We start from the raw sequence: 12,847 nt of genomic DNA, 5'->3' as shown, positions 1-12,847 counted from the left end.
GTATCCTACAGATTGTGTCTTTATGGCTTTGAGTCTCCATCTGGATTTAACATAATGTGTAATGACCGTTTCCATAAAATAAAATAAAAAAGAAACTCCTTACTTGAAAATATCATTATTAGGATGTATTATTTCAGGGTATGGCGAAATGGGTTTTATTTCTGAAGGGTATGTGAGGGAAATCAACATTGCCAAAAACAAAAAAAACAAGTATTTTTTTTTTGTATCTAGATTTAAGGATAGGCTTGTTTTAACATGAATTTTAACAATCTTCATTTTGTTTTTCCACTCCAGTCTGGAAAAAAATGTTAGTGACAGCCACGTAACCTTTTCCAATTTATCAAGCTCATGCCATAACCTCTGATGTTATTTTTTTTTTCTTCGTTTTTTTCTTTTGCTCAATTGTAGGCTATTTAAAAATAAAACCCTACAACTTATCCTGTACATTGTTTTTAATCGAGCTCTCATTTGGTTTGAGTTTTTAAAATCTCACGTCTAAGATCCAAATATCGCGTTTCATCTTCCACGTGCCATAAAGGGCGAGCTTTTGCAAAAACATGCTTTAAGATGTATTCTACTTAGAATAATGGGTAAAAGAACTTCCTGTGTTCCCAGAACCGTGTGAAATGAGCACCAAGTCTTACTTTGAGAACAGGCCTCAGGAAGAACTCTGAGGGGGAGCGTAAAAAGACCCTGCCTGTTTGTCTTGGAAGAACGAACGGCCTGTATGATGTATTAGCCAAGCTGTAGTCTTGGGCAAGATTTCATTCCTTTTGAAAAGTGCACCCGGGACCTCTCTGTGACTCTCGCTCACAGGAAAGTATTCTAATCATTTATTCCCTCGAGATGGTTTTCTTCTGCTTCCTCTTTAAGTGACAGTGTGTTGACCATTTGCATGTGCTTCATTTTAGCCCAAAAAATCTGCAATTAAAATAAATCCAAGCAAATGTGCATCTGTTTCACTATGTTGGATGTTTCTTTAGAATTGATCTTTGCCAAGTCATTGTGAATATCTTTCAATGGCATGAAATGCATTCAAGACGCTAGTTCTTAAATTTGACATTCTCCATTTATTACCAAAAGATTTGTAATGTGTAGAAAGGATAACACTCCAGTGCACTGTGTTCTTTTAGACAGACCTGCACAATGGGAACTGATGGGACGGTAATACTGTATGTCCAGATGGTATCTTTATGTGTTAATTTTTAAAAGAGAAACCACATTGGATACAAATGCAAATAATAAGAGATGAAAAGCACCTGTTTTTCACTTTGGATGGTCTGAACTTAGCAGCATATAAATGATGCATAATGTGTGTATATATATATATATATATACTATATATATTTATATATCGCAGCCCAACTCAAACACAGGGAATATCCAGTTAGCAGAGCACTTGATCTGACTGTCTGAGAGAACTTTAATACCCCTCAGACTGTAAGCACACCGTTTTAAACCTTCTCCACCATAAATTAACATTTCTTTTTTTTTTTTTTTAAGCTTTTCACATATAATAATCTTGTTAATGCTTATTAAAAAAACACCTCCGAAGATATAGCAGCAGTTCTGTTGGGATTTCAAATCCCCAATTTATACACACATCAACACAGTTGCTTGTTTGTGCAGCCAGTCATAGAAATAGAAAGGTGACGTTTAAGGCAATGTCTGGCCAATTTGTTGTGTGTGCAGACAGACACCACTAAAGCGAGTTATAGTGCATGATTTGTCGCTAACTGCTCAATGTTGTGTGAAAAAATAAACCATGGAGAACTTATTTGATCTGGACATGAAGAAGGGAAAACTGGTTGGAATATCCCAACAAATAATGTAAAACCCAAGGCATTGCAGAAGTGCTGATTATCTGACATGTTACAAAGTATCACAATATCTAACTGACATTCCTAATGTCCAGTACACCCTCGATAGTGCAGTTTCAAGCATATACATCATAGTTTCCTACACAGAATTTACCTAAATCAAATCAGACCTACATTTGTAGCGGCTACTCTCTGGATTGGGCCGTTTTCCGAAAACTCATGTCCACTGACCATCACAAATGTTACAATCTCATCAGCTGTCATATTTAAAGAAAACAACAAACGTAATGTTCAGAATGAGTACGGGATCCTCTGCCTCTTCGTCTTGCAGAGTGAAGTCCTTAAACTTTCAGAAGCTCTCCTCTCAGACAGTCCCTGTAGTGGAGAAAAAGATGTGTAAGACCAGACCAAACACAACGAACAGCATCACACCATGAACTTCACAAGAGATCCGAGAGTCTAGCACTTTGCTACACACAATTTTCATCATTTATTCACGTTAAGACACACTTTGAGTAAATCTATAATTCATTTGCTCTGCATTCACTTACCCCAAAAATAGCCTTTTAAATAAAGCACATAATCATGTGCGTGTGCTAGTGACTAATTCAAAATACTGTATCAAAAATAAGTTGATCAAAAGCCAAATGTTGTTAATATGCACATAATTAAATTCACGTTTCCCAATTAAACTAATTTTAAAATTTGTGCTACTTTGATTACCTTAAACACTGTTATGTGATGTGACAATCCAAGAGTAGTAGACAGCAGTTGAAGACTCAGTCAGTCTCAACAAGTCAGTTGCTAGAAACACTACAATGTGTCTCTTGGGAAGACACTCAAAATTAGCTTTTTTATTTTTCTCAAATTAACTGATCAATGGTCCATCAATGGTCTGCAGCCATTACCTTGATTGACTGTCTTGCGCTTGATGCCCCCTCAAACTCTGGTTGCCCATTGGTTGCTGATGCTCCTCATCTTTTATCTCCCAGTAGTCTTGTTCTCCTGTAGTTGATTTGTCTAAATCCACTGTAGCCACTTTGGATTTGTTCTTTATCGGCAGCGTAGGAGTTTCAGAGTCTAGACTCTGAAAAATACTTTTCCGCTCCGGGTGTAGGTCATGTTTTACTTGCTCTGTTTCAAGCCCCACAAGGTTATCTGGTTGATGTGGTTCAGTGTTACCTATATCAGATATACGCTCCTCAGCCTCCACCGGTACATGCCGGTAGCTTTCGAGCCATTCTGAAGATTTGTTTTTATGGCTAGGACCACCATCATTGATCAAGTTCTCCAATGACTTACTGATTTGCTGCTTGCTGTTGGTCTTGTACAAACTCTCTTCTTTGTTCAACGCTATTACGTTTATCTTCATAGGGCTCACATTCGACTCTTCATGATAGTCACTGTTGCTTTCCCATTGGTCCACTTTCTGTATATATTGTTGTAAGAGTGGCATGCCTTGTTTAGCCTTGTTAGTGTTATTGTTTGTGAAAGTATCTAGTGTGTTAATTAGGTTGCTATGCTCGTTCCTGTCAGCCTTGTAAAATGTATTTGTAATTCCGCTGTGGTGTTCAGAAACGCTTCCTTCATTTTCTTTTTGCGTTATGTTTCTGTGCAACCTTTCTTTATCAAAATTTGATTGCTTAGAGTCTTTGTCTAAGGCAAGTAAGTGCTTGGGGTCATGTTCCTTGTAGTGGACGGCAGTAGAGCCTGTGGACTGGACCTGAGGTGCTCCCAGCAGGGTTTTTGGAGAATGTTGCTCTTGAGGAGCAGAAAGGGATGGAGAGGAGTGTTGACTCGTTTCCTCCTGAAGACATGAACTTGCTGCAGGGTTAGATTGAAGGGAGCTCTGGGGCAAGTTACTAAACGATACCCCCACAGCAGACTGGGAGTCTGTCAAAGTACGTATGTGGTATGGTTGACCTTGGGGTGCAAGAAACTGCTTTTGTTCTGGGAATGAGTTATGGATAAAGCTTTGCTTCAAAGTCACTGGTTGCTCAGGTAATACCTTGCCCTTTCCAAGGGATGGATCCATGAGACTTCCAGGCTGTGGGAACAGGCTATGGGTAAGGGGTGGTATAAACTTTTCAGTTTGTATGTTGCTGCTGCTGCTACAAATGACACTAGTGTCAGTGTTGCTTTTGCTGGTGTGGTCTAAGATGTTTCCCTCGCTTTTAGTGCAAATAGTACTGTGGCTGGTGCTTTTATAAGTGCTTCCGTTGTTATATTTGCTGGTGGTGGCAAAGCTGCTGTTGCTGTTTTCTTTTGCATTACTGGATGCTTTCTGTTGCCCATGAATGGAAGTTGGACTGATGTTAGATTTGCTGGTGCAATTTGCGTTCCTGTCATTGACATGACAGTCAATTTTCCTGACTATGTTCGTCAGAGTCATAATGCTGCCCTCAATGTAACTGCTGTTTTGACTCTTGGGAACGCCAGGCAAGAAGCTAACGCTAGTCTTAATGGACGAGCTGCAGCCTTTTCCAGTGTGTCCATGATTGCTAACGCTACCTCCTCTGCCTGCAATTTTGCAGTTCTCAGCTGTCCGACAAGATAATTCTTTTCCAGTTTCCTTAGTAATGACAGCATGATGGATATTTACCTGTGGCGTCTGGACCACTGGCTGCTGCTGCTGCTTAAGGGATGTGGCCTTGGTCACACTAGACTGGCTGACTATGACCCCTCCTTTCCAACCCATTACACTTCCCTTTGGTATTTGTTGTGTAGAGTTAGAAATCAAAGAGGCGGACTGGACAGAAACACAGTGTTGGGAAAAGGGGTGATGCGACTGATTCCGTGATGTTTTCGGTGGGGCTTGGAATACAGTGTTGAACATCTTTCTACGTGTGTCCTCAATCTCCTCAGGAGACCAGCTGATCCCTTGCTTCAGCCTTTGGGCCGTGAACCAGAGCTTGATCTGCTCCTCTGGGAAGCCAGAGACCACCGTCAAGTAACAGAGCTCTGCTTTGGTAGGGTAAGGGAACTTACCAAAAGATGTCTTAAGAAAACTGCTTAAATCCATGGCTGGATCATAGGTGGGGATGCTACTTAGAGGGATCATGACCTTTGGGAGATCAGCATTTGAATCAGGCGATGACGGATTAGAGTTCCACAGAGGACCACGGTTATGCATCCCTGGTATACCAAGTGCGTTGGGGATTTTATGAACCGGAGAGGCAATAATGCCACCAATGATATGTGATGTTGTTAGGGGTAAGGTCCTTACTGAAGTGCCATTGGTTACAGTTGCGGGCTTGTCGATGCTAGGCTCAGCCCGTTGTACCTCAACTGTATGGGAGACAACAATTTTTTTGTGCCCCCCTTTGGTCATTTTCATTATGGGTGTCTTGGTAATGGATATTCCGGATTCACTTAAATCTGCTTCTGTAAACAGGGTTTGCTCCACTGTGATAGCCCCATCTCGTTTGGTAACCTGCAAGGATACTCTCTTGTGCACTGAATGGAGTTCAGGATGTGATTTTGCATTATGTAAAGCGAGACCTTCAAACTTCACAGCTGAGACCTTGCAAGACAGGCAGTAGAAGTTTGGTTGAGCATGAAAGTCCATGTGACAGTTGTCCATATGGTGAAGAAACAGGTTCAAGTCTCCGGACTCAAAGCAGCACAGAGGGCAGCTGTATGTTCCTCTTTCCCAGCATGAAGTCTTCGGTTCGGCTTTCGAGAAATCATGGAATCGTTGTGTTTCCTCATCTTTTGAAGAGATACTGAGGATGCTGTCTTCGGGTATTGTGGGCAGGAGCTCAGGTAAGCATCCTAGTATGATGTCCTCCCGCATGTGCTTGCTTTTTGATGGAATCATACAGGGAACGGTGGATTTCCTCTTGCTCGCCATAGTGTAGGATTGTACAGATGAGTGAAGAGTTAGAAACGAATACTGGAATTGTATGGAGTTGAGGTGTCATCAGCCAGCCGTGATGAACCAGAAATTGGTGACATTTTCAGCTATCAGGACTTCCCATTATAAAAGGGAGTGAAGTAACGACTCCCTGTGAACCTAAGGAGAGAAAACATGACATTTTGATATAAAACACTTTGATACAAAATAGAAATTAATGTCAGCATGGGATATGCATAAAAAATGTCCTAAAAGTGAGACAGCTTATTGAAATGGTCTGACCAACCACTGTTAAATGCTTATTATATTCAAATAACTAACATGAAGTTAAAACTCTGTTTACCTTTTCCTAGTAGAGCTAAACACAGTTCACTATTACGAGCAGAAACATTAGTGGTACTGATGCGCTGAAATAAAATCTCAATTTTTTATGAGCAGCTAAAATGAACAAAATGTGCTTGTAAGTTGTTTTCATTATAAGGGACCTAAAATAAACAGATAGCAAGACGCTTTCTGTTTCTTGTTATAAATATACTCCAAAAATTTTTGTTTCCAAAAATGTGATTGTTTGTATTCCTACATAGCACATCAAACCCAGTTCTCTGTGATTTCTACATGTGTTCACACACACACACACACACACACACCTTCGAAATCTTTTTCTTTTTGTGGTACTTCTCCACACACTACACTTTAGACAGTAAGGGATCATTTCAGGATAAAGTTCATATGTGGTTCACATTTTTCTGCCTGTTCTGTTTTTAAAAATATGTAAATACCATTGTAATGTTTTTTATATCTACCATATGTAGACGTACGACTTTATATATCTGAAACATATAAGAATAAACAAAATGCGTGTAAACCTATACAAAAATAATGGCGCTAGCAAAAGATTTGTGAAAGAATGTGTTGTCTCCATCTTAAAAGCTGACAGCATAGCACATAAATTAGTTCATCTTGTCTGAGCAGTTTCAATACTTAAGCTAAATACTAGCTGGTGAATAAATCTAGTGATATAATACTTGTTTTTCTATGCATTATGCATCTGCAAAAGATTCTAATTAAACCACCCAAGACTTCTGTTTGGTGTTTAGCTCTGAATTTCCTTGACCTTCTCTTTCATCAGACTACAAATACATTTTGGATAAAAACAATGTGGTGTCCATGTGTAAATATATTTTTTTCAATATCGCCAGCTGTCTTAAAAAAAAAGGGGGATAAAACCATTCTCAAGCAAAAACACTGCCTAAAATACACCGTGCTCTCAGACATGGCCATGACGTACTCTTTTGCAACTGACTCTTTTATTTCTCATGACGGCTGCCTTCCTGCCAGAAAAAATAAATAAATAAAAATAAAACTAGGTCACCAGCATCTTATGCTCTAATCCTGGTTCCCTGCATCCAGACGTGGGCATTTACTGTATGTTCAGCCTGCTTACGAGTCCATGATACTCAGATTTCATCAATGGATGTTAACCCCTGACATGAATCAGGATTATTGAAAATGCACCAGATGTCTCTGAAGAGAAACTATACAAAAAGTTGCTTAATAATATTACCATTGCTCATAAATGTGTGTATAAAAACATTGGCCAGAATAGAAAAAAGCTATCTTTGTTATTAAAATGTGTGCAGCATATCTTACATACATGAGTTTTATTTTTGTTATAGTTATAGAGTTAAAATCTTGTAGAGTTCGTCTGAACGAATGAGGGCACCTACCATGGTCTCAGATGGTAACAAAAATCTGCTTCCCAGATTCTTCTAATATAAACCATAAAATGTTAGTTAACCACAACAGACACACTAATATCTAGATGACTCCACCACCCAAGCTTTGAACCACTAGCCTGATTAGCACCGGACAAGCAGGAGATGGTTCAAAAATGTTATATAAAAAACAGGTCACTCGTCAAAGAATGGGATGCTTTATCTGGCAACCGAGACGTGCGATTAGACACAGGACAAGAGGTTTCCAGACAGTTAGCTATTGAAAAGGGAACTCAGAAAGAGAGGCCTCGTGTTTCAGCACTGAGGTGAACCAGTCTCACACAAAAGTCTATCCTGCTACTGTGCGTCTCAGTACTTTCGTAGCTTTAGTGGAGAAACCGGAGGCCTTTTTATCCCAGCAACCTGTGGAGTCAAGGCATGCAGTAGATTTGGTTGAAAATTAGCACAACAACACTGACCTACATTTGAGCAGTTAGAAACTAAAATATTACATCATGTTACCTGTTACACATTTAATATGGCTGTCTCTGCTTGAACATTTCAGATAGTGATGCACGGTATTAAATGCAGTGTGAGGTCAAAGGGCTGACAATACGGTCCTTACATAATAAAAAGATCCTCTCTCATTACTGATTAAAGGCCGAAGTATCCCAGACTGGACGTCCTTTATTACATGGGACCATGCTGAATAATCCTGCAAAGATATCAATAGATTCTCAGCATGAGATTCTTTCATAAGGCCGCTGAAATAAAATCTCTATTTTTCTGCGCAGCAACAAAATGCGCTCAGGAATTTTTTTTCATGATAAGGGGTCTAAAATAAACAGAATGTTATGAACAGTCACATTTTTTGAAGCTGCGAGTATGTTTGTAGTCCTACATGCCATATTACACCCACTTCTCTTTTATTTGATCATATGCTCACACACACACACACACACAAACTCCCCCACCCCCTTAAATCCTTTTCTTTTTTGGTGCACTCCTCCACACGCTACACTTCAGGCAGTGCAGGAGCATTTTAGGATAAAGTTCATCTGCGGTTCACATTTTTCCTCCTGTTCCGCTTTAACAATTATGTAAATATCTTGTATTGACTGTTAATCTGAGTGTCCACCATGTGTAGTGAAGTCATTGCTGTGTGTATATCCTAACATCCCTCTTCAAACTCAATGAAAAAAATGGCACAAATAAAGATTTGAGCGGGTAATGTGTACTGATTAAATCTCTCAGACTTCTCTTAATTTTTGTGAGCTTCCCTTTTATTAGACTATAAATACATTTTGGATAAAAACAATGTGGTGTCCATGTGTAGGCTATATATTTTTTTCCACTGGTTCCAGCTGTCTTTTAAATAAAGGAGGAAACCATTAAGGGAAAAAAACCCTGAAATGATGACCCAAAATACACAGTGCTCCCAGACACGATCATGACGTCCTCTGTTATTTCTCAGACTGGATCTGCTTTATTACATGAGGCTGAGCTGAATAAGCTTGTAAGGATATCGGCCGATTTAAACATGACCATCATTCATAAGTGCTGCGTGAATGAGACTTTTGTTTAACGCCAAGAATCCATAACAAAGGTCAGTGCACACATGCTGTAATAATTATATTTCTATAAGTACAAGAAAAAAAGGAGGTCAGCATAAGAGGTTGTCGTGACCATTTTTCTTCATTTTACACAATGGAAATATGACACTAAGCCGGAAGCCATATGCAGTGCCCTAAATGCTTGTATGCCATTGAAATATTTCCTGAATGTGTGTGCCAGTACGTAAGATGGGCATGTGACTAAATGCCATCATTGAATGATGCTGTTTGCGAGCTATATCAGTGACAGCGTCAAACACGTCCACATTAATTATGTAGAGACCGAAGCGCCACTGAGGCATCCTACAGTTCACCTTCATTATAGGATGTGACTCATTAGCAAAATGCCACCAAGACAGGCATATGTACCATCAGCTATTTCTGGGCTGCCCGTGTTGATGTTTAAACCCAGTCAATGAACCTTATGTGAGTACTACAGAAAGCTGGGTGCCATCAGAAGTGCCCGCTTTGCCCCCCTTACCTCAATGACTGCTGCACAGACTCTTGGGAGGCCAGTCTGCGCTGCCACTCATGTGTTAACATTGCCATAGCAACCCCTCTCCTTTCCCTTTCCTTGCCCACAACACACAGAGGGGACTAAATCCTCTATTCTTCACCAAAAAAAAAAAAAAACACACACACACACTTCGGGGGCATTTTTTGTAGCCCTCCAACCCAAAAGAGACAAAACTCCAAATATTTTATTTGACTGTGCTATTTGTTTATGCCAATATACAAATTGGAAACAAATGAGGATCCGTCCCTTTTTCCGCTCTGTAATCATGGCAGATTTTCTTCTTTTTTTTTCATGAACAGAGCACCCCAGAATTTTACAAAAGGCGCTTTTTGCGTTTTCAGAATTACTTTGCCAGTCTTGCGACACAAAATCTCCCATTAAAAGCATGGAAAAGATTTAGAAATTCGCACATGAAAGAAAGTACTTTGTAAGCCTGCAAATAAGAGAGAAATAATCATTTATGCGATGTGCTGAGTTTGATCACCGGTGCGACACACTCATTAGTCACAAAAAAGAAAGATGGCGGAGCACCATGAATTGTACCGACTCAAGTGCCAGGTCTCGGCGAATGCCATGCTCCTCCATAAAAACCGCGCTGGAACAGCTGAAACACTTGTATGGCCGACACTCCGCCGTTAAGCCAAAAGTTTGCCTCAAAAAGCACTGAGGTTAATACGAGCTTTTCAGGGAGGTTTTGGGAATATACTCCTATTATGGAGCTGATTTCTGTCTGTTACTCCATGACATTCATCCAATCTTTAGATTTACAAATTTAATAAGGTAATGTGAGATATCACATAAGAGCATTTTTGTCATTACATGCACAGTGAGCTTTTCATTTTTTGACTGCTTTTATAGCACGGATAGAGGACACAGAGCCTCCATAATTATAATTCTGCTTGGAAATCCAGTTGGCATTAGGCAGACAATTCTCCTCTCTTAATTCAAGGAATATTACATAAACCGGCAACTTTTACTGGAAATCAACATACAATAAAGTGCACACGCAAGCGACTTAACATTTAGTCCTTCATTTTGTGCTGTCACGCTGGTCTATTTTGACACGACAATAAAGGGCAAACTGTGCATGTATGTACAAATTGCATTTTCTTTAGTCTGTAGGCACAAATACTTTGGGAAGGTCACGTTCTAAATGCTTTACTGTTCTAATTGCTCAAATTCAGGATGAAAGGCAATATTGCCTTGCCTTATTACAACACTGCAGACCAGAACACTATTCCCACTGGAGAACAGACGTTCACTCAAAGCACATTGCATGCTGAAGGACCTACAGAAAGCATGCATCCTATAATTCTAATGCATTTTACAATGCTATTCTGCCTGCTACCTTTTAAAAAGTGGCGTACTTTAGCAGAAAGTGATTTTTATTGTAGAGAGGCTTGAGGCAGAGTTGAGAAGCAATCCCCTGAGAGCCCATGATTCTAAATAATGATTTATAATGTGTGGTATCAGAGCCAGGGTTATGATCTGGAGTTAAATCCGACTTTGAGTACATTCTGTACCCATTAACATTTGATAGCGCGTGCTTGTCTAGATCTGCACCAGCTTTGAACTACAGGCACCCCCGAAAGGTTCGTCATCGTAAAGATCACTTTTGGAAATTGATTATGCGCCAGTATTTCCGTGCTCCTCGCCGGCGATCAATCCGAGACACGGGTCCCATTTTGACCCCCGTTTGAAGTAGAAATCTGACGCGTGACGCTCCGAAATGGACAGACTATAGTAACATCACACAGGCACGCTGTAGCGTGCGAATAATCCAATTGGAAGCAGACGAGAACATTGAGTAACAAACTAACAAACTGGTGAGTTAACCCTTTCGCTTCGTATTGAGGCACTAGTAACCTCCATCCGGCTAGACGTTTCTCGGGAGTTTGAGTGTGTAGCGCGGCGCAATATTTTAGCTATTACCAAATTTTTTAACTAAGCACTCCCATCTACTGTCGCCATTTTATACATAGAGGCGACTTCACGCGCCGCATATGAGTAGAATAACAAGGCACGCTTCTCTCTACTAGAACTACTTTTGAAGACTGTTCGCGTCACCTAAATAAATCGCTTTCGCTTCTTTGAAAAGTCAAAGTTCCCTACCTTTTCGTCGGCTCTGGTGACTGCGAATGGAACTCCGTTATTGATACAGAAATGAATAACATTTAGGTTTCGCTCCGCTCCGGGTCTCGGGGGAACAGGAGGGGCCGAGACCTCTCCTCAGATGAACCCTGTGAAGTAACGTGAACCCGTCGGGTCACCGCGATAAGGAGCATCTACTGCTTTATGGCACACTGATTATGTGCCCGGCTGACATGGGCGCAGCTGGAGTGGCGAGAAGGGAAAGAAGTGTACGCCAGGCTCTCTCAAATAAGGGCACGTGATTAAAACGCGTCACCCAAACCCAAAATCCTGATCCTACCCCTCTCTGTTCTAGGACGGGCTGAGCAGACACACTGAAGGGAGTGACTCATGCGCAAATGTCTAATATAGCCAGAAATATGGAGCAGCGCTTTCGGTCAGTAGGTCGTATAAGAACGAGGGGGGAAAACAAGCTACTATACTGATCGTGAGCATGTGCCTACTACATATACTACAAACACGTTTGGAACATCCGCACGAATAGGAGTATGAAATACTTCGTGCAATATTACAATCGAATAAAATAAAATAAAACAGATTCTCTAGTCTATAGCCACACGACCAAACTGGAAATTGTTGCGCAACATGCAATTCATATTATTATTACACAGCCATGTGTGGGGAAAATTAATGTGCAACATGCAACAGAATAAACATTATTAGAATAGAACAGAGTACAAACTCTATGGCAAATTGAAAATTGTTGTGCAGCATGCTGTACATATTAATGCTGGAATAAAATAGAACAGAATATGATCTCCATTGCTACACAACCATGGCCAGGGGAAATAGATATGCAACATGCAACAGAATGCAATTATTATTGGAATTATCAATGGAATAGAATTGAATGGATGATGTTGATGTTGTGCAACATACAATTAAATACAGATATTTTATCAGAAGTAATGTTAACCTATTATTATTATTATTATTATTATTATTATTATTAGAGAATAGGGTAGAGAGACTATTTTGCCACAATTACCAGTTATTATTGCTGTTGTTATCTTCGGGTAATAATCACCAGAAATATTTATACAGTTTATTACTAATGATGCTTAATATGCACAGCTGTATGCAAATGGTTCTGCATTTGAACTATTAACAGTTTCAGAAACAGTGATTACTACTTCTTTTTGAGAGGGTCATATAAGGTGAAAGTAAGTCTGAGA

The 12,847-nt window shown here is 40.0% G+C and overlaps 1 protein-coding gene across 1 annotated transcript; it reads right to left on the bottom strand.

The window, feature by feature from the left end:
* Positions 1-1,496: 1,496 nt before the first annotated feature.
* Positions 1,497-11,899, bottom strand: LOC107749476 (uncharacterized). Its single transcript, XM_016564645.1, has 3 exons — positions 11,634-11,899; positions 2,729-5,835; positions 1,497-2,195 (listed from the first exon to the last, which is right to left on the bottom strand). The coding sequence occupies exons 2-3, from the start codon at positions 5,671-5,673 to the stop codon at positions 2,162-2,164; spliced, it is 2,979 nt and encodes a 992-aa protein (XP_016420131.1). The 5' UTR covers positions 5,674-5,835; positions 11,634-11,899; the 3' UTR covers positions 1,497-2,161.
* Positions 11,900-12,847: the final 948 nt, after the last annotated feature.

The sequence above is a fragment of the Sinocyclocheilus rhinocerous genome, unplaced genomic scaffold (genome assembly GCF_001515625.1).
Source record: "Sinocyclocheilus rhinocerous isolate Xijiao unplaced genomic scaffold, SAMN03320098_v1.1 scaffold889, whole genome shotgun sequence".
NCBI classification, from domain to species: Eukaryota; Metazoa; Chordata; class Actinopteri; order Cypriniformes; family Cyprinidae; genus Sinocyclocheilus; species Sinocyclocheilus rhinocerous.
Note: the sequence above shows the minus strand (reverse complement) of the source record. Positions and strands in the feature narration are given on the sequence as shown.

Excerpts from the sequence above, each read along its gene's own strand:
- LOC107749476 (XM_016564645.1), bottom strand. The coding sequence starts at position 5,673 with ATGGCGAGCAAGAGGAAATCCACCGTTCCCTGTATGATTCCATCAAAA. Across the intron at positions 2,196-2,728 it reads GCGCAAGACAGTCAATCAAG|GGACTGTCTGAGAGGAGAGC; the intron begins GTAATGGCTGCA and ends TCTCCACTACAG.